Below are 24,154 nucleotides of genomic sequence, written 5' to 3' on the forward strand. Positions count from 1 at the left end.
AAAATAGGGCTGTGCAAATAATCGAATGCGATTTTCATTAGCATCTCGTCAGTAAAGCCGGTTCTGTGATTAGTAGTGAATCTCCAGCACGTGCTTTCAGATGGAGCGGCATTTAATACACAGAGCCGTAGTTCACTGACAAGCTACGCAATATCGCGTTCATAATTGGCAATGAATCGCCTGTGATTATGAACGTCTCAAACTCCATCTTTGCATATGCCGTGACCATGGTATACAACTTTATAGGGCCAATTTCCAGGGCCTCTGTAACACACAGTTTGACCTACAGTCACCAAAATTCATACACGTATAGATGTCGTCAGCCCGAACAACTTTCGCATTGCATGTCATTAGCTCTGCCCAACAGGAAGTCAGCTATTCTGGTTTTTGTGAAAACGAATGCGCTGAACTATTTAATACTTCTCCTAGGCTTTTCATCTGATTGCCACCAAACTTGGTCAACATGATCTCAAAAAATTGCGAAGGGATTTTTTTGATATCTCAAAAGGTTTGGCCATGGCAAAGCGATGAATTTATGGTGAAGAAAGGAAACAGAAAGTGTGTTATAACTTGCACATACATTTGTCTGATTTTGATGAAACTTCAGCAGTGTGTTTGTTGTATGATACCGATCATGTAGATGTGACTATTAGGAGTCAAAGTTATAGTGCCACCAACTGGCAGCAGGAAGTTTGTCCCTTTTAAAATGCTTTTAAATCAGCCTCTTATTTTTACTTGATTTGCTTTAAACTTCATCTTGTTAATGTCAAAGCATGGCATAATGTAAAACTGTGAAGAAATTCTGTATATCTTAAATACTGTTGTCATGGCAACATATCAACCTTTAATGTTCTTTTCACGTGTTTTTAAGGCATTTAACATGCTTAGAATTTCATGAAACTCGACACACACATCAGTATTAATGATAGTTAGACACTGGCAAAAGCTCATTAATGGGTGTGGAGGAGGGGCTCTATAGCGCCACCTTTCAACAAAAGGGGGGGAGGGGTTCATGTTAGCTACAGTCACCAAAATCAGTACTGCTACAGTTCTCATCAAGCCGGACAACTTTCTAATTTACAGTCATTAGCAATGACCAACAGGAAGTCAGCTATTTTAGTTTGATTGTGGATTTTTGGAAAAATCAGGCTGTGATTTAATGCATACTTCTCCTAGGAGAATAATCCAATTCACACCAAACTTTGTCAACATGATGCCAAGATACTGAAGATGCAAAATTGCAAACAGATTTTGGATATCATGAACGGTATTGCCATGGTGATTTATTAAAATAACAGTAAAAAAGGAAACAGTATTTTCTTTAAAGTGCATTATCTAAACTCTTCAAAACTTTTTACGCATGGAGAACAAGTCATTCTGAGAAAACATGTTTAGATTCATAAATTTATAATGCTCAGCAGCCAACAAAAACTAAAACTATCAGACATTTCAGCTGACAGATGAAGGCTGTAATACTAAGGTTGTCTGCTAGATGGGGTCATAGGATAAGAAATCTTGTAAAGGGGTCATATGATGTGATTTAAATTTTTCCTTTCTCTTTGGAGTGTTACAAGCTCTTGGTGCATAAAGAAGATCTGTAAAGTTGCAAACACTAAAGTCTCAAAACCAAAGAGATATTCTTTATAAAAGTTAAGAGTTAACCACGCCTACCTAAAACGGCTCGTTCTAACACGCCCCCACATACCTACGTCACGATCTGGGAAGATTAAAATAATGTTCTTTTTAGCAGCATCATATGACCCCTTTAAGCCTGATCCTGTACTACAGTTTCCATTCATTAGAATGACAAACCAACAAATACAGTAAGTTAATGTGTACTGTACTGGTAATATAGTTATATATAATTATTTCACAAATGCTTATAGATTGAACATTTTTAAAAATGCTTATAGATCATTAAAAGTTTTGATAACACTTTACAATAAGGTCTCTTTTGTAAACATTAGTTAATGCTTTGACTAACATGAACTACCAATGAACAATATCTTTTTACAGCAATTCTTAATCTTTGTTAATTTTAGTTAATAAAAATGTTCATGTTTTTATTAGTTCACAATGCATTAACTAATGTTAACAGATACAGCTATACATTTTAATTAATAATGTGTTAAATTTTGAACTTAATATTAACTAAGATTAATAAATGCTATATAAATAGTTTATTTTAACTGATATAGTTAATGTCAACAACTGAAATGTATTGTAAAGTTTTACCAAAGTTTTATGTATTGTTCTGTGTGTGTTTGTATTTTTCACACTCTTGATGTTATAGTGTAACCCTTTCATTGCTGTAACCCTTTAGACCAGACTGCCAGAGGGTTACTGTAAATGCATGTGCCCGCTGTGCACTGTTTTCCTGAAGCCACTGGGGTGGCAGTTGCGCCAGTTGCTTGGGCCCATCATCACTGCTTGCAGCTATATTATTGTTTTATTACATTATGTATTTTAACTGTTTTGTTCAATAAAACCATATGATTATTTGCTTTTGATATTTTATTTGAACCAATTATTATTGCCTCATTGCTATTCTATATGTTTTTTAAGTCATTTTAAAGTCTATTGTTCGCTTAGGTCTATTTGTATTACCACAAAAATTATCCGTTTACTCGATTAATCATCAGAATAATCGATCAATTACTCAATTACCAAAATTATTGTTGGTGACAGCCCTAAAATCCACAAACATTTTTCAGTCAAGAGCAGTGAGTGGTTTTTCGTTTTCTTTTATTGTTTGATTAACATTAAGGACACAGCCAGCAGCAGGTATATTAGGCTGGTGTCACTGTAAGACCGAATGCATGGATTTAATATACTGATACACATCTGATTTTCTGTAAATGTTCACTTAAGGCATAATTGACTGGTATTCTTCAAAAAAATGGATGTTTGAAAGCCATTAGCAGAAGTCCATTTGAAGTCAATAAATCATTTGATTATAGTAATTGTTTAAAAAAACTGATCAGGTTTTGAAAAATGATTTTACTCAACCCTCTGCATGACCATCGCAGACCTTCTTGTTAAGTTCTGGCAATTTGTGATTTTCCCTAAATTCGTTTTTCTTGTTCCCCTCCTAAAGGTTACAGGACTTAGATCTGTAGTTCTGTTCATTCAGATAAAACCATCCAACTTCAGTGAGCTCTGTTTTTTTTCTGTCTTGATTGTTTAGACAAGCCAGAGTATTTAGCTATTGTTGCTGGAAGAGTCTTTAAACCATAGAACTTCAGAGCTTTAGAGCTCATGAATAGACCCAGAGGAATCTTGCCAATAGCTGTAACTACTGCTTCAAAGGCTTTTTGTGGGAGACGAAACAGGGTGGGACTCTGGTCTGGTAGCTTGCTTGGGAAAGTTCTGTTACATGGTAAGTAGACAACAAGGCCAGGAACAGAGAAGCTCTTTCTCTAACCATGCTTCATCCTTCCTGTCTTTAGGGTGGGCCAGAGGGGGACAGGCCTGTCTGCCACCATCGCAAGAAGTGAACACGAGATATCCGAGATCATTGACGGCCTCTCAGAGCAGGAGGTAAACCACTGGTTAATATATCTGAAATCTGACCCATTCAGAAAAAGCTTTACCCCAAGTACAGAAAGTGTATTAGCTAGAGTTTTAGAGCTTCTGGAGGGTAGCAGTTAAACATACGCCCTGGGTTTCTCCCATACATCAGACTTTATTATTTCCCGTGAGCCATTACAGTCATGTTATTATCACATTGCCAGATTATGCAGCATTAAATCTTGCGTTCTTTGCAGCCACCCACTTAAAGGGGTCATGAACTCCATTTTTTAATGATTTCATAATGTTCTCTGAGGTTCACTTATGTTAATGTGATTTTACATAAAAAACAATTTAGAAGTAATAGGCTATTTTCTGTCCTGTTTTTGAGACTCTCTGCAGAACGGACTGTTTCTGTAGATGGAACTCATTCAAGACTCACAAGTAAACGGCCACTGCTATGATTGGCTAACAGTTTCACTGATTAAAATAACAGATGGACGCTGCTGTGACGTACTCTGAACACAACATGGGTCATTTGGGTCATCATTGTTTACTTTCAGTCTCTCTGAAAAGCCTGCATCATATTGTCTTGTTTAAAATAAATCCATAGTAAAGCAAACAAACAGTGTTTCATTGACATGATCTGGAGCTCTTTGCTAATTTTACCTTGTATTTACACTGGATACGAGCGGTGCAACGCAACTATAGACAACAGAGCCCATTTTAATCTACGATTTTGTCTACGCTGGATGCGGCACGGATTGACACAACAAATCCCCGACAGTAAACTGCTGTCCCGCTCTATTTCAGACATACAAGCATTCGCGCCGGTTCTGAGCTGAAAGAGAAATTGATTCGCGACATGACGCAACAGCGCTCACGTCTGATCTAGATATGTTAGCATCACAAGGAAGGCAATTCAAAGACTATTTTTCACAAATTACACTACACAGTGTCTTTTAATCTAGTAATGTCATCTGAATGGTTCTGTTGGAGTAATCCTGTGTTTGCGTCTTTGTAGTATTTCCTCCTACTACTACAAGCGTGTATCAGTGGGCGTGGCTAAAGAGTGATGTAGAAGCAGGCGTTGATCTTCTCCTGCGGAAGCGGTGCTTAGCCACACTATTGCGTCATAAAGTGGCATATTCCAAAACGAGTCATTTTCTGAGCTTGGTTTCAATAAAAGCTGTTTTTAAACTAGTGAGAAAGTTTTGAGATTTGAAACTTACAGGATGTTTTTGTAGTACATTGACCTGTTATATGTCAAAAGATCAAGGGAGATTTGATTTCTCAGTTCATGACCCCTTTAAGAACCACCCACTTAGACAGGACAGAGGGAATGAGGGGAAAGAGACCAACCACAGTTTATTTTGTTTTATGTATTGATTAAGGGCAGGCTTACCTGAAAGAGACACTTTAAAAAAAAAACACTCATTCAAACATTTCGCTCATTCAAACATTCAAACAAAAATTAGCAGTAATGCATGTAGATTTGTGATTATAATTGATATTAGTCTAAAAATAAGTACTGACTATTTTACAGACAATAAATCAAAACAGCGTATACAGTTCTGATCGAGGATATTTAGTTTACTATCATTACTGCATTTTCCTATTTTCTAGCTTGCTTCCTAACCTAGCAATTCTAATTTACAAATATTGTTGGCTATTTGACAAATTGCTTTTGCTCCCCTTTTGTAAGTCACTTTACATAAAAGCGCCTGCTAAATGCATAAATGTAAATGTAAAACTATCAAAGATTTTATGCCATTTACTTGGCAAATCCTGTGAATAAGTGCAATTTTGTTTCCTGGGGGATTGGTAAAAACTGTTAATCTAAAATTAATTTAGAATCCGGAAGTTGTGTTGCAGTCGGGTAATCTGATTGGACCTTGTGATTATTCGCAAGTCGCAAGTTTTGTGTGCAGCATGCATCAGAAGTAAATGGACTGTGGGCGGCCTGTGGGTGTGCCGTCGGAGGCTGAGACTAGAGTAATGTAAACAAGCACTGCAGAACCATCCTGGACACCTTTTTGTCTCTCTCAGAACAATGAGAAACAGATGAGGCAGTTGTCTGTCATTCCTTCCATGATGTACGATACATTTTTTTTTTTTCTTCACTTACGCACTTTTCTCTCACTCTAAGCATAGATTTGACAATAAGCTCTGTTGCACATTTTGACAAATATAGTGTGATCCAGAAAATTTGTGCATACTATACATATATACTGCAGGAATAGTAAGAGTTGTGTGGTAGTATGCTATTTTGAATATAGCAGCACAACTGCATTCAACATAGATAATAATAAGAAATGTTTCTTGAGCACAAAATTAGACTGAAGTAATGGCTGCTGAAAATTCAACGTTGCCATCATAAGAATAATAAAGCTTTAAAATATATTAAAAGAAAAAAAACAGTTCTTTAAAATTCTAATATTTCACAGTTTTACTGTTTTTACTGTATTTTTGATATAATAAATGCAGCCTTAGTGTGAGCACAAGACTTCTTTAAAAAGCGTTTAAGTCTCTTATGACCGCAAACTTTTGATCAGTATTGTATTAAGTATGCACTAAATAACGTGACAATACTGAATGCAGATGTTTGTCAATATTAGCGGTTACAAACAATCATTTGTAACTTACATGTGTTGAGTATTGCAGATTTGATGCTCACTTCACAACAGGTGTGTTCCGATCAGTGAATGACATAAAAGAACCGCAAGAACGATTAGAGAGAAGATGGCTCCATAAGCTTTCTATTCACTCTTGTGGTACCTTGATGTCATACACCGATCTGTCTGTGCAGCACTGCTTCAAGTCAAACACACCTATTGGCATTCACTGCAAGGCAGCATTTTGAGTAGGGCTGCATGATACATCGTTTCAGCATCGATATCGCGATGTGCGCATCCGCGATAGTCACATCGTAGGATGTGCGATGTTTAGTATATGCTACTGATCGTTATATTTATACTGATTGTTTTCTTTGCTCACACACAGACACTGTGTCTACACCGGATGCGACAGCTGTACAGAGATACCCATTTGAAATACATTTAGGAGCAGAGCTACTGCACGCGATTTTCAGTGCTGGAAATCCACCTGTCCTTTGTTGAAACTTCCGCGTCGTCGTGGAGAGCGCAGGTCACGGTTGCTTAGCAATGGCAGACGCCATGAAAGCACAAGCTCCCGAGCGCTTTGGAAAGAAGGAGAAAGCGATGCGACTGGCGTTTTCCCACGTGTTTTTAGGCGCGACATGTGAACGGCCCCAAAGTCTGTCTACACTGGACGCGACCGTTGTATATAATTTGAACTTTGTGTCAGTACGTCATAAAGAGAATGCGGCATCAGTTTACTGTCAGGGATTTGTCATGCCTCGCTGCATCCAGTGTAGACAGCATAATGATTATAATGGGTTCATTGTATTTTGTCGCGTCACGCCGCACCGCTCGCGTCTGGTGTAGACACGGTGAGAGCCACGCAGATGCACGTGAACACTGAATACTGTTCACTTCTGCGTCTATTTGTGCCTGAAATACTGTGCTCTCCAAGTATCCTTGTAATCGCAGTTTCTTATGACTTAGGTGAAGGGAAACAATTGAGAAAGAAAATGGATGTGTAACAGTATATTGGTTTATAGCGGTTTAATGTTCCTGAGGCTTTCTGTGTTATGAATGTTAATCAAACATCAAAACAAAGAAAAATCACATTTGTAGCTTTAACAGATTTATTAGATTTAATTTATACAGTGAAGACTATGCAGTGTTATTTTACATTTGATTAAAGCACTGTTTATTTCATTTGTATCTTTGTTCTGTTATGTTTATCTATGCTTGTAATTTGTTTATTTCCTATGCTGATTTACTCGCCTACAAAATCACCCCAATCATAATTCTTTTCCCCAAATAAACTATTCAAGTAATGTGGTGATTTTTTTTTTTTTTCATATCGCGCAATATATATTGCAAAAAAAATAAAATATCGCAATGTGAGTTGTGAGTTTTATCGTGCAGCCCCAATTTTGAGTAGTTTGCTTTTTCCTCCCGGAAGTTTTCATGAGAAAAGAGAAAATATAATGCAAAATTGCAAGCTGTTGTGTGGGTGGGGAATTGTTGAATTTGAATTTGCATTCATTCTTTCATTCATTCTTGCAAACAAGCAGAAGGACTGTTTTGAGATACAGTTTTAGTACTCAAGAAGCCCCCTAGTGTTCAGTATGCGCTGTTACAACATCTGCATTTCAGTCTGAAAAAGCCTGCATGCTTTTAAATATACGTGCTTTGAATGTTTGTTTTTTGTTGTTGTTTTTTCTGAGAGGGGATGTGTTTGAATCATGCTTAACATGCTTAATTGCATTTTCTTTTTTTATAAGAAGGGGTGTTTGTGGTTGTTTTTGTGCGCTGTTGACGATGTGTTATAAGAACTCTGACCGTGTGTGTCTGCGCGCCGTTTATCAGGCAAAAATGCATCTGTGCTTTGAGTCTCTCTCACTTGCTCTCTCTAATTTATGGAGGGCTGCAGAGCTTTCCAGGAATCTGTTTTATCCATTTGGCACAGCTGAGAGGCTACATGCTGCTGTCAGGGACCACAGAGGGAAAAGAGGAGAACATGAGAGTTTCAAACTCCAACTTGAAATCTGTTTGAGCACAGTATCTGAGGCTTCTTACTTTCACATATGTATACTTACTCAAACACAGTGTTTTAGAAGGGTGAAATCTGGCCATGGCACCCAAACCAGGTGGTTATCTGATTGTTACATGGACAGATGATTTCAAATAAACATGAAATTTAATTTACCCCATTTACTTCATTAAGTATTCAAGGTCTTATCGTGTCTGACCAGTTTATCATCAATGCAGGTTATTTTAATAATATTTGTATCAATCTTTCATCAAAATCACTTTTTTTTTTCTTTCTGAATGTCAACTAGGCAGAGCAGGCTATTGGTTAATGTTAACCAAATTTACCCAAGCTATTTAGGTGTTGTTTTAAGCTACTGTTCTATGCAAAAATAACAGCTCTTAAAATCTTAAAGGGGTCATATGACGTTGCTAAAAAGAACATTATTGTGTGTAATTGCTGTAATGCAATGTTTACTCTGTTTCAGGTTCAAAAAACACATTATTTTCCACATACTGTACATTATTGTTTCTCCTCTATGCCCCGCCTTTCTGAAACGCGTCGATTTTTACAAAGCCCATCGGTCTGAAAAGCGCAGTGTGCTCTGATTGACAAGCTATCCAGTGCAGTGATTGGCCGAATACCTCAAGCGTTTGACCGAAATGTTACACCCCTTACCAGGTTCAGGAAACTTTCCTCTGTAAAATGTGCTGCACACACTCGAATATTTGGTTTGTACTGTTCTGGAACAGTGATGTCAATTAAAAATTAACCACTGATTTCTAGTTGTGTCCTCTTTTGGAAGGCCAAACAAAGAAGTTTGGCTTTTGCAACGAAACACATGGCGTCTCCACGACATGTCGGCGGTGGCAACAATACTACAGCGAGAATAAAAGTTACGCCTTCTTTCTTTGCATATACATTTGGGCGGTGTTATGCAAATATTCCCTGTTAGTGATGCAGATATATGAGGGAGAATTCGATTGAGGCGTTTTTGGCAGGTCTGGATCAGCCTTCTCTTTTAGACAGAAAAAATCATTTTGTGGGAAGCTTTGAGCTTTGTGACTTTTCATATCTTAGCACACTAAAGAAAAGTCACAAAGCTCTCTTAGACTTATTTGAAAAATATAAAGCACTGTTTATTTCATTTGTATCTTTGTTCTGTTATGTTTATCTATGCTTGTAATTTGTTTATTTCCTATGCTGATTTACTCGCCTACAAAATCACCCCAATCATAATTCTTTTCCCCAAATAAACTATTCAAGTAATGTGGTGATTTTTTTTTTTTTTCATATCGCGCAATATATATTGCAAAAAAAATAAAATATCGCAATGTGAGTTTTTTCCAATATCGTGCAGCCCCAATTTTGAGTAGTTTGCTTTTTCCTCCCGGAAGTTTTCATGAGAAAATGACAGAAATAATGCAAAATTGCAAGCTGTTGTGTGGGTGGGGAATTGTTGAATTTGAATTTGCATTCATTCTTTCATTCATTCTTGCAAACAAGCAGAAGGACTGTTTTGAGATACAGTTTTAGTACTCAAGAAGCCCCCTAGTGTTCAGTATGCGCTGTTACAACATCTGCATTTCAGTCTGAAAAAGCCTGCATGCTTTTAAATATACGTGCTTTGAATGTTTGTTTTTTGTTGTTGTTTTTTCTGAGAGGGGATGTGTTTGAATCATGCTTAATGGGAGGTTGTGCATTTTCTTTTTTTATAAGAAGGGGTGTTTGTGGTTGTTTTTGTGCGCTGTTGACGATGTGTTATAAGAACTCTGACCGTGTGTGTCTGCGCGCCGTTTATCAGGCAAAAATGCATCTGTGCTTTGAGTCTCTCTCACTTGCTCTCTCTAATTTATGGAGGGCTGCAGAGCTTTCCAGGAATCTGTTTTATCCATTTGGCACAGCTGAGAGGCTACATGCTGCTGTCAGGGACCACAGAGGGAAAAGAGGAGAACATGAGAGTTTCAAACTCCAACTTGAAATCTGTTTGAGCACAGTATCTGAGGCTTCTTACTTTCACATATGTATACTTACTCAAACACAGTGTTTTAGAAGGGTGAAATCTGGCCATGGCACCCAAACCAGGTGGTTATCTGATTGTTACATGGACAGATGATTTCAAATAAACATGAAATTTAATTTACCCCATTTACTTCATTAAGTATTCAAGGTCTTATCGTGTCTGACCAGTTTATCATCAATGCAGGTTATTTTAATAATATTTGTATCAATCTTTCATCAAAATCACTTTTTTTTTTCTTTCTGAATGTCAACTAGGCAGAGCAGGCTATTGGTTAATGTTAACCAAATTTACCCAAGCTATTTAGGTGTTGTTTTAAGCTACTGTTCTATGCAAAAATAACAGCTCTTAAAATCTTAAAGGGGTCATATGACGTTGCTAAAAAGAACATTATTGTGTGTAATTGCTGTAATGCAATGTTTACTCTGTTTCAGGTTCAAAAAACACATTATTTTCCACATACTGTACATTATTGTTTCTCCTCTATGCCCCGCCTTTCTGAAACGCGTCGATTTTTACAAAGCCCATCGGTCTGAAAAGCGCAGTGTGCTCTGATTGACAAGCTATCCAGTGCAGTGATTGGCCGAATACCTCAAGCGTTTGACCGAAATGTTACACCCCTTACCAGGTTCAGGAAACTTTCCTCTGTAAAATGTGCTGCACACACTCGAATATTTGGTTTGTACTGTTCTGGAACAGTGATGTCAATTAAAAATTAACCACTGATTTCTAGTTGTGTCCTCTTTTGGAAGGCCAAACAAAGAAGTTTGGCTTTTGCAACGAAACACATGGCGTCTCCACGACATGTCGGCGGTGGCAACAATACTACAGCGAGAATAAAAGTTACGCCTTCTTTCTTTGCATATACATTTGGGCGGTGTTATGCAAATTTTCCCACACAGTGACATAGATATGTGGGCGTTTGAACGAGGCGTTTTAGGAAGGCGTGGATGAGCGTTCACTTTTATAAAGAATATCTCTTTGGGTTTGAGACTTTAATCTTTGCAACTTGTGTATGCACGAACAGCTTTTAACACTCCAAAGACCAAGGAAAACATGAAATCGCATCATATGACCCCTTTAATGTAATAAGAGAAACAACATTACCATTGGTCATGATGCTTTCAAGGGTGATCTTGACCTTCAGCTTCAATGTCGCATTCAAAAAGTTTGTATTTGTGGTGAGGGGACTGGTCCTCTATATTATGGAAGTAAAATGCATTATTAGTGCAATGTATCTTTTTTTTAACTTTAAGTCAAGAAATATAATTGGACATTATACCTGTGTTTTGGTTCTGAATATTTGGTCTGTCTGTTTTATCATTCATCTGTGATGGTGAAAGATAAAGATGGAAAATGAGTAAACAGCTAGTAATGGATTTAGGGGCACGGTTGTAGATGTATGCCATTCTATTTCATTGTGTAGATCTCATCTTAATAAACTCAATACTAGCATTTTCAGTCTTTAAAAAGGAACAATTAATGGCCTACTTTGAACTTGAATTTTGATTTGTAATGATCTGGACTTGACAAAACACACTACAAAGGACGTTAAAGGGACAGTTCAGCTGAAAATGCAGCTTCTGTCCTCATTTACTCACCTTTATGTCATTTCAAAACTATATGACTTAGTTTCATCTGTGAAACAAAAGATGATATTTTATACCAACATTCTTAAAACATAACATAAAGGTTTCTAACGACATCAGAGTGAGAACATTGTTGGGTGAACCTATCCCTTTAATAAGGATTTAAGGACTGATAGACATGAGTCTGTGGAACTGAAAAATTCTTTGACAGCATTTGGCTTGACCAACAAACTTCAAGTTATCATTTTATTGCTCAGTAAAATAATTAATTGCTCATGTGACATTGATATCACAAGATTGTCTGTGACGAAAAGTATTGTAGTCTTGCCAAGCGTTATCTTGTGTGTTCTTTGTAATCTGCTTTCGCAGTGTGTGAAGTAGTACAGACACTGGTATTGTGCTATTGCAGTCTAGTCATCCAATTTAATGAGAAATATCCCATAAATTATTCTTCCCCTAAGTTCCCATTAAATCCTCGCTCTCCTGGTCTGTTTTCATAGGGATGCTTTAATACTTTATTTTCTTTATTATTAACATGCTTGCATTCCCTGTTAGTATCCTTTACCATGAGAATATTTTCGAAAAAACTCAATAAACCTGATACCATATCTTTTTCTGACTAAACATATTGGATTGAGTAAATGTTTTTAACATTTGGTAAATGCCAGAAACACTGCGTTAACACAAGCGCTGCTTGATGTACAAGTGATATATCTTGGATATTATCATACATATGAGATGAGCATCTACACCGCCTGTCTAACTCTATTAGCTCTCTGTCACCTCTGTGTGTGTGTGTGTGTGTGTGTGTGTGTGTGTGTGTGAGCAGCTGCTGTACGTAATCTGCATTATTTACAACTATATTTCAGCCTTTCTAAACAGAGCAGGAGGCGCTGGATAAGAGCGTGTAACAGAGGACTTCTGTGAACACCGCTGCCATGCAGATCACAAGCTCAGGCTGCAGGTCATTGAAAGCATGTGTCTTTGAACCAGGAGTTGAGCTGCAGTAATGAGGATCTGTTCCACACACACTCCCTGACCCTTCAGCCCCCAGTAGCCCCAGGCACTTTCAGCAAACAGGCATATGCACAGCTGTTTTTGTTTGCATATGTGGCCGTAAGTGTTTCCTGGTGTCTCTTTAGCTACCTGGATATATAGAGTGTAGTCTTGGTTTCCTCTACCACCTGTTGTGATTCTTATGTTCACATGCTGATTAAAAAGAGAGGGCAAGCAGGCTCCGTTTTTATCTTATCTTTAAAGTGTTCTTTGTGTGTGTGTGTGTGTGCGTGTGTGTGTGTGTGGTGTATGGTCTGTTAACTGAGCTTGCTTGTGTGTGGGTGGAGTGTATAACCCTGCTCCACATTAGAGACTCATAAAAGTGTTTGTGTCAGTCGAGTTCAGCTCACGTGGAGTACTGAACACTGTTGCAAACAAACTTCTGCTTGAGCTTTCTGTTCCCAGAGTCCCCCGAGAATGCTATAGAGAAAGCGAGCGAGAGAACAAGCCAGAAAAATATGCATAAGCGGGAAGAACAAACTTTTATTCCTTTTTTTCCTTCTTAAACTGGCAGCCCGTGTGTTCTGCCGTCCCTCTAGAGCTTTTTCAGAGAAAGAGGGAGGGTTGGAGAATGTGTGTGTACGCGAGACACCCCTCCTGAGCTGCACGGTGGTATGCGCTGTTTGTACTGACACGAGTGAGAAAGTTGTGGAGCAGCTTGCTGTGCCAATCAAAATCCTGACGGGGCTGGGTTAAGATCAGTCAGTCTTCTCTCCCCTCCACCCTGCGAGGATTACCTGGGTTGACCCTCCCAGATTAGCTAGCGCGCACACATTTTGTGTGTGCGTGAGATGGAGATACCACTGCTTTAGCAGGCTCAAACAACCCTGTGGCACGCTTTCTTGGAATATGCGCCATTGATCTGCGAGCTGGGTCCCGCAGCTAAGGATCTGATCCAGCGCAACGCCGCTGTCAGGCAGCCCGAGGCGCGCTCTCCTGCTCAGCCTGTTCCTGTCACTAACTCTGGCCTCGGCGGCACTGCATTCTGGGATATATAATGGGATGAAAAGGACATTCATGAGGGGCAGATAAACATAGATGAAGGTACTGTATGAATGAGTGAATGTGAAGTAGTTTTTGCGTGGTTTTGGAGGCTGTTGTGATTGTTCGTTGAGATTGTAGGGCTCCATTTTTGTTTTTGTTTAGAGGCACAAGCCATGGTTAAGATTTATGTATGTATTTATTTATTTATAATATTTAAAAGGACATTTATGTCTATTTTGTTTGTAGTTGATAGTAAGATTGTTATTATTGTAGTTTTATATATTATTTAATTTATTATTTAAACTAATAATTATTAATATTTAAATAATTATTAGCAGTTACTGTCACGATATCAATATCAGCAGAGTGCACGTATGTAAGATGTGTGTGGTGGTGATTTGCTTGGATGTGCTATTGACATCTACAGGATGGGAGTTTTGCTGCTAATACATTTTAGCAAATTTTCATGCATCTACTTGAAAACAAAATAAAAGCATAGATTAAAAGATCAATCTTAGGATTTTATGAATCAAGAAAAATCAAAATAGATATTTTTTTGTAATCTGCTAGATTTGTTGACAATCAATTTTGTTAGCAAGTTAGGTTTTTCTTGGCCTGGTTTCCTCTCCCTCCTTTTCCTGACTGGTTTATTTGAGCTTCTGCGGAAGCTTGTGATTGTCTTTCCTGTTACTTCACTTGGTTTAGAAAATCGTGATACTATTTTTACTGAACTTTCTGTGTGTTAGAGTTGCATCTTTCACTGCACATGTTAATTCATAGTGATTTATAACATAATCAGCCTCTTTTCCACTCTTCACATATATCAAGTCACTTTTGTTTTGTTGGGAATTGAAAAACTTTTAAATTATTAATAGTTACAAAATAAATGTTTTTATCATATAAAGTTTTGATAACTGAACCAAATGGAAACTTTTGCTGTAGTTGTTTGTAGTAATGAATCACCTCTGTCACACAATGAGTACAGATACAGAATGTGTGTCCAAACGTTCACTGAAAGCCGTACAGATAAAGTTTCTAATAAAAGATTAGGTGACATTACAATATTGTTTAGAATATTTTTCATTCTCACTACCTCTCCCTTGAAAAGGTCCATCCTGCTTAAAAAGACAAAAAAAATCCTGTCTGTTAATGTAGCTTGTGAAAACATTTTATATTTTCAGTCATGCAGTCATGTGCTAAGTGTGCAAGTGTTATTAGTAACTGTTTTTTTTTTAACCATGGTGCTTGTTCCTACACATCCAGGATATCCCGCATTCTGTTCTTTTCCTCTGTACTCCAGCTGTTTTTGAAAACAAGAAGGTGTCTTATGAAAATGTCCCTAATGAGCCCTAAACCAGCCTAAATACACTCTTCCTTAAACCGATTTGTCAACTAGTCGACTCACAAGTAATCGATTTTGAAAATGTTGTATCACTTCCCTACCTTTAGGAGATCAGCCCTCTTTTTTGATCCTGGCATATTTCTACACCTAACTGACATCCAGTATATTACCTGAAACTGTTTAGATGCATATTTAGCTTTATACAAAAAAAAAAACCTTCTGCATGTTCCAGTATTTTCATCTCAGAGCTCTTACACACTCCAAAGTTTCATTAAGCTACGTCAGTAATCATTTAGAATTTATTTTCAGTGTTTGTTCCCAAACAGTTAGCAATGATGTAAGAACACAGTGACCATGTTGTGTGACTTCTTGTGGCGTGCTTGGAGATTCTAATTGCAAATGTTGTCCAACCAAAATTGTTGATTTGTGAGTTGCTGTTGTATAGTTTTTACCCACACTCAGTAAAATAATGGCTTTAAAGTGCTATTGCAGTTTTGCTTCAGGGTTTAAGTAAAAGTTGAAGGAACACTCTGGGGGTTAAGTAAAATGGGTCAAAAAAGACGATATCCTGCTGTTTTGTGTAAACCTATTAATTTCCACGATGATATGGTCAGCACATTAATGAGTAAAATCTTGCCTTTTCATCAGGACTTGAATCCTCAATTAAGACATGAACAGAAGCTTCTCTATAGCAGTGTTATTTTAATATTATATACTATTATAGTGTTTATTTGTATTTTGACTTAGTTTTTATTTTAGTTAATTTAGAGTTTGTTGTGTTGTGTTTTATTAAAACATTAAAACGCACCCAAACATTTTTTTTTATTTAACATAAAAAACGTTTTAGTCATTTTTATAGATCAACTTAAACATTTTCAGCTTAAATTTCAGTTTAATTTCAATTAAGTAATTTTTGTTAAATAGTTTTAGTTTGTTAATGATAACAAATATGCTTTATATACCAGCATATCTGTTATAAGCAGTTAAATTGGCATGTTTCAAACCTGAAGTGCTCAGAGATTGGTGAAAGGGTCATAGTTTATAATGAAGTAAACCATCATTCCCATATAAGCTGTCAAAAAAAAGAGAGACAGCCTGTAAAGAAAGTCTTTAGATGAAATGTAAAGTCATTGTAAACTGAGCTCTGAATGGCAGAAATGGGATTTTATTGTGATCCATTATGTCAGTTTGTCAATGTGCTGTAAGTGGAAGAGAGCACTGAAACAAGCACATCCTCCTCCTGCCCTTCAACCTAGAGATCTTGCGTCCGCTCCATGCTTGCTATATGTCTTTCATGTATTGGCCCCTTTCTCTGTCATTTTTATTTTTGTTTTGACCTGAATTATCTCAGTTTCCCTTCCTTCCCCCTTATTTGTTCTGCACGTCTCCGTGGCAGAGGTTCTGACATGTTGGGGGTTTTTTTTTGGTCCCATCTGGCAGCTGCGCAGCTTGTTTGTGTTGGCTGAGCCCTGCTTGTTCCAGTGCTTTGCTTCTCTTTCGTGGAACTGACCAAGCAGGAGGAGGGGCTCCAGTTCCTCTGTCCGCGCCAACAACCATGATAAAGAACCTTGGGCCATTAGCACACTGGCTTCCTCTTCAAACCGAAGGAAAAAAGACCCTCTCCACCAACTGCAGTTCTGCACTTAGACTAATGTTAGTCTAAAGGAGACCTTACATTTTTTTTTTTTTTACGATTACTTACATTTAAACACACATTTTCACTTAATTGTCTGACTCTTGGCCTGCATGTGAAACGCTGCACTAGACAGTGGCTATGTTCACGTTAGAAACCTAAATATTTAGTTTGATAATTTTGCTTTGTTTACATTGGTTTTTATGTGTAACCTACATTTGTAATCAGTGAGAAACTGACCCAGCACCTTTCCTATTTGTAAAAACTATAAAGTCACCTGCTTTGCATATGCTGATAACCTTAAAGGGTTAGTGCACCCAAAAATGAAAATTAGCCCATAAATTACTCACCCTCAAGTCATCCTAGGTGTATATGACTTTCTTCTTTCAGACGAATCCAGTCGGAGTTATATTAAAAATTGTCTTTGATCTTTCAAGCTGTTTAATGCCACTCAGCGGGTGTTGCATGCATCAGTACAAAAGAAGTTAAATAAAAAGTGTTCATCCATAAAAAAAAGTGTCTCACCCGGCTCCGGGGGGTGAACAAAGGCCCCCTGTAGTGAATCGATGCGTTTTTGTAAGAAAAATATCCATATTCAAAACGTAATAATCACTTTAATGTAGCTTGCGCCAACAGTCCTACACGGAAGCAGTTCCGCGTTCGTCACTTCTGAGCGGCGCATGCGCAAAGCCGACCTCTAGATTAAATTGATTATTACGTTTTAAATATTTTCGATTCACTACAGGAGGCCTTTGTTCACCCCCCGCAGCCGTGTGAGACTTTTTTTTTATGGATGGGCGCTTTTTATTTAACTTCTTTTGGACTGATGCATGCAACACCCGCTGAGTGGCATTAAACAGCTTGAAAGATCAAAGACAAATTTTAATATAACTCCGACTGGATTCGTCTGAAAGAAGAAAGTCATATACACCTAGGATGACTTGAGGGTGAGTAATTTATGGGCTAATTTTCATTTTTGGGTGAACTAACCCTTTAATAACAAGATCTCATGTTTGGAAGGCTGTCAAGTAAACTCAAATTGCAAACTTAATTTCCTAATAGTTTATTTTAATTTAATATTTTTTTTCTCATAAAGCTAAGATTGTTTTAAAAGTTTAAACGCATGTGAAACATCTTGATAAATTAGATTTACTTTCTCTAAACCTTAAGAAGCCTGAAATCTCTCAGTTTCTGCACTGACTCTGCTGGCCTCCAGATGTTCTACAGTACAGAATCAACTTTATAGATGCTGTATAATGTTGTTTGCACCTGTTGGATAAATATGGGTCACATCACATCACACTTTTCTTTGTCAAATTAATTTATTCAAATATATGAAAAATGCTATTCATGCATACAGTGACTTGAATACATCTCTTCTATAATGAGCATGTTTTTAATTCCTGAATTCTGAATTCTGAAATGGAAAAAATCTTACCCGACCCCAAATTTTTGAACGGTAGTGCATGTCATTGACCTGCATTTATTGTATCAATTGTGTGACTACAGATACAAAGAGCCCAATTCTGGAAATTCAGATCTGTGGTACATGTTTATTTATGCATGTTCATGAACATTGGAAACAGATGGGTTTTACTCCTGAATTCTGCTGTTATGAGAAAGACACTCTTTAAACTTACAGCATAAAACATTGGGGTCATTGTGTTTTGTGCGTGTGGATTGTGTTTCCTAGGTCTCTGTTCATGTGAGCACCACCTACACGACTTTGTTCTGATTGGCCAGTACTTGCTCTGTTTAGCTTTTCTCTCACTTGATCATCTGCTTCTCTGTTCATATTTCCCCCCCCTCTTCTTGGTCCTTTCTGTTTGTTGGTGACATCTATGTCCTGGTGTTCATCACATGTTCACATCATTGTATGCTGCGCATGTTTAGATGTCTGGCCTCCTTTTAAATACTGTTTGGCCATTCCAGTCACGTCAATCATGCGTTTTTAACCTTTGACCCATATTCTGTGTTTGTGTCATATGTATTAGATCTTAAGAGTTCTGTGCTCATCGTCACACTGAAGATTAGATACGTTTTCAAAAGGCAAAAAAAAAAAAATAGCACCATTGAGCACGGAAAGCTACATTTTTAAGAACTTTCTAAGCTCAAGATAAGCTCAATTTTTTTGGTAGTCCAGCCAGGTTACTTTGTTCTTGTTATTCAGTATCAACTATTTTGCACAGTGAAGGTGACTCCATTATTCAGATTCGTCTTTTAACTTTCTGTTGTCAGGTCATATGAGAAATGGTAGAATTGCAAAGCTTTTTTACTTTCCTTGTTAGGAAAGTAGGCCTGAAGGGATGTGATGAGCGAATGTGTGTGAAATGTATATTTTTTTTTATTGTTTTTTTTTATTAAATGTAAAGAAGAGACCGAGATAGATCAGCAGTAACCAGACAGGAACTCTGACTGATTCAGTCCAGAGCAGGAATGATTTAGAGCATGCATTTCGGTTTGCTGTCTGGCTTTAAACTGAAGTGAGATCAGTTTTGTGGTCTCTATTACAATGGCGAACAGTGAAATGTAGAAAACTCCTTGACAAAGTTTCCAAGCTAAGGAAATGGCAGTCTGAATATAGTCAATAATTTATTCTTATGACATGATCTGCACACAATTTTCATTTGTGTATGTGTGTAATATACACGGCCGTTCAAAAGTTTGGGATCAGTAAGACTTGTAATGTTTTTTTTAAAGAAGTCTCTTATGCTCATCAAGGCTGCATTTATTTGATCAAAAATACTGAGAAAAAAAAACAGTAATCTTGCAAAATGTTATTACAATATAAAATAATGGTTTCTATTTTAATATCCTTTAAAATATAATTTATTTCTGTGATGAAAAGCTGAATTTCCATCAGCCATTACTCCAGTATAAAGTGTCGCATGATCCTTCAGAAATCATTCTAATATGCTGATTTATTATTCGAATTAGCAATGTTGGCAACAGTTGTGCTGCCAAATATTTTTTTGGAAACTGCGATACTTTTTTCAGGATTCTATGATGAATAAAAAGTTTAAAAGAACAGCATTTATTAAAAATATAAATCTTTTTTAACGATATAAATCTTTGCTATCACTTCTTAACAATTTAACACATCCTTGCTGAATAAAAGTTTTAATTTCTTTCAAAAAAAGAAAGTATAAAAATGTACTGACCCCAAACTTTTGAACTGCAGTGTACAGTATATTGTTAAAAAAGATTTCTATTTTAAATAAATGCTCTTCTTTTTAACCTTTTATTCATTTTATTATTTATTCACTTTATTCCAAAAAGATATTAAGCAGCACAACAGTTTCCAGCACTGATAATAAATCAGCATATTAGGATGTTTTCTGAAGGATCATGTGACACTGAAGACTGGAGTAATGATGCTGAAAATTCAGCTTTGCATCACATTAAGCAGCACAACAGTTTCCAGCACTGATAATAAATCAGCATATTAGGATGTTTTCTGAAGGATCATGTGACACTGAAGACTGGAGTAATGATGCTGAAAATTCAGCTTTGATCACAGGAATAAATTAGATTTGAATGTATATTAAAATAGAAAAACGTTATTTTACGTCATAATAATATTTCACAATATTAAATTTTTTCCTGTATTTTTGATCAAATAAATGCAGCCTTGATGAGCATAAGAAACTCCTGTAAAAAACATTAAAAACCATTCTGATCCCAAACTTTTGACCGGTAGTGTATATATATTTCCAGTTTATTTCACATAAAAACTTGCTCTAACAGCACTAACTAGTCGTTATTGATTTTTAAAAAACTTAATTGAGAGATTGCAAGTGCAAGCTTGTGCAACAAAGGCGAGCTTAATAAATGTAGCTAAAATATCCACTTTGATGAAATATTTGTTAGAATCATGTTTCATCATATTCTCCATTTGGTGTTTGATGGTACATAAGCATTCCTTTGCTTCATAGCTGGGCTGACACAATTTAAGGTGAATTGCTGGTTATTCCTGTGATGGGAACCTGGTCACAGGTATGTGCTCTTAAAAAGGTCAGCTGTCTAAATGCCTCTTTTATTGTGGTTCTTTTCCTTTTAAAGCAGATAACGCGACCTTCACAGGAAGACAAGGCAGACGACAAGAACGAAGAGGACAAATCGGAGAAATCAGAGAAGAAAGAGGACGAGGAGAAGGAAGAGGAGGAGAAAGATGAAAAAGAGGACTCAAAGTAAGTTCCATGTTTTGTTTGTTTTTTTTCTACCATTTTTCTACCAGGAACATTTTATTTATGTTCCTGTGGCTCAGTGGTAGAGCATTGCGTTAGCAGCGCAAAAGGTTGTGGGTTCGATTCCCAGGGAACACACATACTGGTAATGTATAGCCTGAATGCACTGTAAGTCGCTTTGGATAAAAGCGTCTGCTAAATGCATAGGTTATTATTATTAATATCTATTTCCATTTGTTATTTTCAAAAGAGAAATACTGTCATGGATGTTTACAGAGCAGAGGTCACCTTTTTTTAATTCCAATGGGAGAGATGGACTTTTGTTTGTCTTTTGTTTATTATTATTTTGTGTTGTATTGTTGGTTAATGTGTTATTTCTGTTTTCAAAGCCAGCAATAAATAACACTTTAATATCTAAAAAGTGTTCATGTGATTTTATACATTAGTTATGTTGGGAAATGAATAAATGCAGAATAATCGTCATAATCGTAAAACCGTGATTATTCCTCAGACAATAATCGTACCAACAAAATCTATAATCGTTGCATCCCTAATCGATACATCGATACGATGTCTGACGATACGATGCATCGATGCCACGCGTAAAATATCGATATCTGTAGTATAAATAGACACCTTTATTTTGGCACTGTCCACATTTTCACATAATGTCCGTCTAAGCATTACCGACAAGCGTGCATTCTCGTTCAAACTCGCGTATCAGGACTCGATATAAGGACTGCCTGAAGGCACAAGGTGAGCATAAAAGACGCTCGGGATTGTTTGCGGAACAGTCGAACGCTGTGTGAGAAGTTTTCTGCACACACATCTGAATTTTGCGCACGCACACAGACAACAGCGTCTACACAGCGCGAATACTAAATTGAGCTCTCTTCCGCTTTTTTGTGCATGGATGAATAAATACAGACAAAATTACTTCAAAATGCGCGTTTTGGCGAATATCCTGGTAAACACAGTCGGTTAGGCATATGTCTTAATGTAAACAGTTGAGAAAGAAAAGGCATGTGTACTAATGCTGTCAAAGAAAAATACAAGTGCTCACTGCTCCTGACTAAATAACCTTTGTAACATCAAAAATGATTAATCTATATTTAATTTATACATTGAAGACTATGCGCTTATTTTACATTTGATTATTACAGTTCTGGCGTACCTGAAAATTGATTTTAGACTGAGCTGAAAAACCTGAAAAGCACTGTTTATTGTACTTGTGTCTTTGTATTTATTTTCTGCTATTGCTTGTAATTTGGTTATCTGTAGAAAAGATTTTTAGCACTGAGCCCATAGTAGCAGCCAGAATTGTTTTTCCAATTGTTAATTTTCTTTATTATTTAAAAAAAAAAAAAAAAAAAACTGTAGGCCTTTTTTGTTTTGAATGTCCCAATTGAGGTACAGGATGTGAAAATTTCAGATAAATGTTAATGTTATATATTTTGGCTGCATTTGTGAGTTAATAAAAATGTAGATGGATGTTTAAAATGGGTATATAATATCGATATATCGATCGATATACTCCTGAATCGAATCGTAATCGTATCGTAGAACTTTTATGAGGTATCGGCAAATATCGTATCGCTGGGTATGAGAATCGATATCGTATCGTATCGTGACGAACAATCAGAGAATCGAATCGTAATCGTATCGTAGAACTTTTATGAGGTATCGGCAAATATCGTATCGCTGGGTATGAGAATCGATATCGTATCGTATCGTGACGAACCATCCGATTTACACCCCTAGTAATGAACTGGCCTCAATTCGCCCTTTTTCTCCAGCTCCACTGTGAGATCTCAAAGGCCACATGCACACTGAAAATTTGGGAGCGACAACAGCAGAGTTATTGTTTTGTTGGTATGATACAGGATTCAGTCTCGAAATTGCAATGTTTTTAAAATTTTTGAAATTTTGAAAGAATCTTTTCACTTAAACCACCCAAATAATAGATAGCGGATAGATGTTTTGTTGTTCTCTCAATGAGTGTGCAGTAGTTTAAAGTAGGTAAGATTATCTGTTTTCTGTGAGGTGAGCCTTATTGTAACAGGGGCTTAAGATTAGCCTCATTAACTCATTTGGTTTGGAGGAGACGGTGTGCTTTACTCGGGACCTGTTATGTCACTACCAGGAATTCAACAAAAAGTAGAATAAATCATGAAAAAACTGGGTGTTTTTACTTTTCTGTGAATACAAAAAAATGGTACAGAAGTGGTTTTGAAATCTGTGTGAGCTCCTGTTATGGAAACTGTGATAAACTCCAAAAGACTAATACATCATAGCAGATGAGAAATTCGCACAGTGTCTGCTTTTGTAACTTTTGAGTTCTGCTCACCCTGACCATCTGAATAGATGTAGCTGAATAGAGTTCAATGCAGAGGAGAGTCTTTATTCCTTGTCTTTGCCCCCACAGGGACATCAGTAAAGATAAAGAGAAGTGTGAGGGAGAGGAGGAAGAGGGTAAGGAGCAGAGCACGCCACGCGGCCGAAAGACCGCCAACAGCCAGGGCCGCCGTAAGGGCCGCATCACCACCCGCTCCATGGCCAATAATGAGGCTGCATCTGTGGTTGCAGAGGAACCACCTCCACCGCCACCTGAACCAGGTAACACCCAAATGCCCATGCGCAACTGTTACTTGCTCTCTCTGGCCAGTGCTGCGTTGTCATCCTACATTTGTTGACCATGTGTTTTTATGCCTTGCAAACTTAAACATTTGGTTTGATGTGGTACATTGAATATTATTGTCATTCATTTAAAATATGTTTATATAAAAACAGCTGTGCTGCTTAATATTTGTGTTAATATTTGAATAGAAAGTCCAAAAGAAGAGTTTTTTTTTTTTAAATTGAAATTTTTTTCTAACATTTTAAATGTCTTTACTGTCACTTTTTAGCAAATTTTGCCAATCAAAAACCTAATAAGTTGGTGTATTAAACAGTTTTAGAAAATAAATAAAAAAAATTAACTTATAAACTTATAAAACTTATAAAATAAGTAATTAACAAATGGAGCCAGTAAACATGTAAAAAGAAAAATATGAGTTACTGGCCTAACCAACTAGCAGAAAAAAATCTTAAGAAAAATATATTTTTTAAATCTTACCTTATTGTAAAGACTTAACTCTTTTTCATTCAGTCAAACAGTTTCACATTTACACAATTACACAAAACTGAAAAAAACACCTGAGAACTAGTGTG

The 24,154-nt window shown here is 36.8% G+C and overlaps 1 protein-coding gene across 8 annotated transcripts in view; it reads left to right on the plus strand.

Annotated features, from left to right (window-relative positions):
* LOC107676644 (nuclear receptor corepressor 1-like) overlaps nt 1-24,154 on the plus strand; it is a 120,927-nt gene that overhangs the window by 42,323 nt on the left and 54,450 nt on the right. For 5 of the 8 annotated variants that reach the window (XM_016471230.1, XM_016471236.1, XM_016471232.1 and 2 more), the window contains exons 11-13: nt 3,450-3,540; nt 20,820-20,947; nt 23,370-23,560. In XM_016471230.1, coding sequence (XP_016326716.1) covers nt 3,450-3,540; nt 20,820-20,947; nt 23,370-23,560 — 410 coding nt within the window. Of the gene's footprint in view, nt 1-3,449; nt 3,541-13,493; nt 13,843-20,819; nt 20,948-23,369; nt 23,561-24,154 lie in introns of those variants that run through there. The other 3 variants (XM_016471233.1, XM_016471237.1, XM_016471238.1) reach the window with 3 other exon arrangements.

This window comes from Sinocyclocheilus anshuiensis, unplaced genomic scaffold (genome assembly GCF_001515605.1).
Source record: "Sinocyclocheilus anshuiensis isolate Anshui unplaced genomic scaffold, SAMN03320099.WGS_v1.1 scaffold344, whole genome shotgun sequence".
NCBI classification, from domain to species: Eukaryota; Metazoa; Chordata; class Actinopteri; order Cypriniformes; family Cyprinidae; genus Sinocyclocheilus; species Sinocyclocheilus anshuiensis.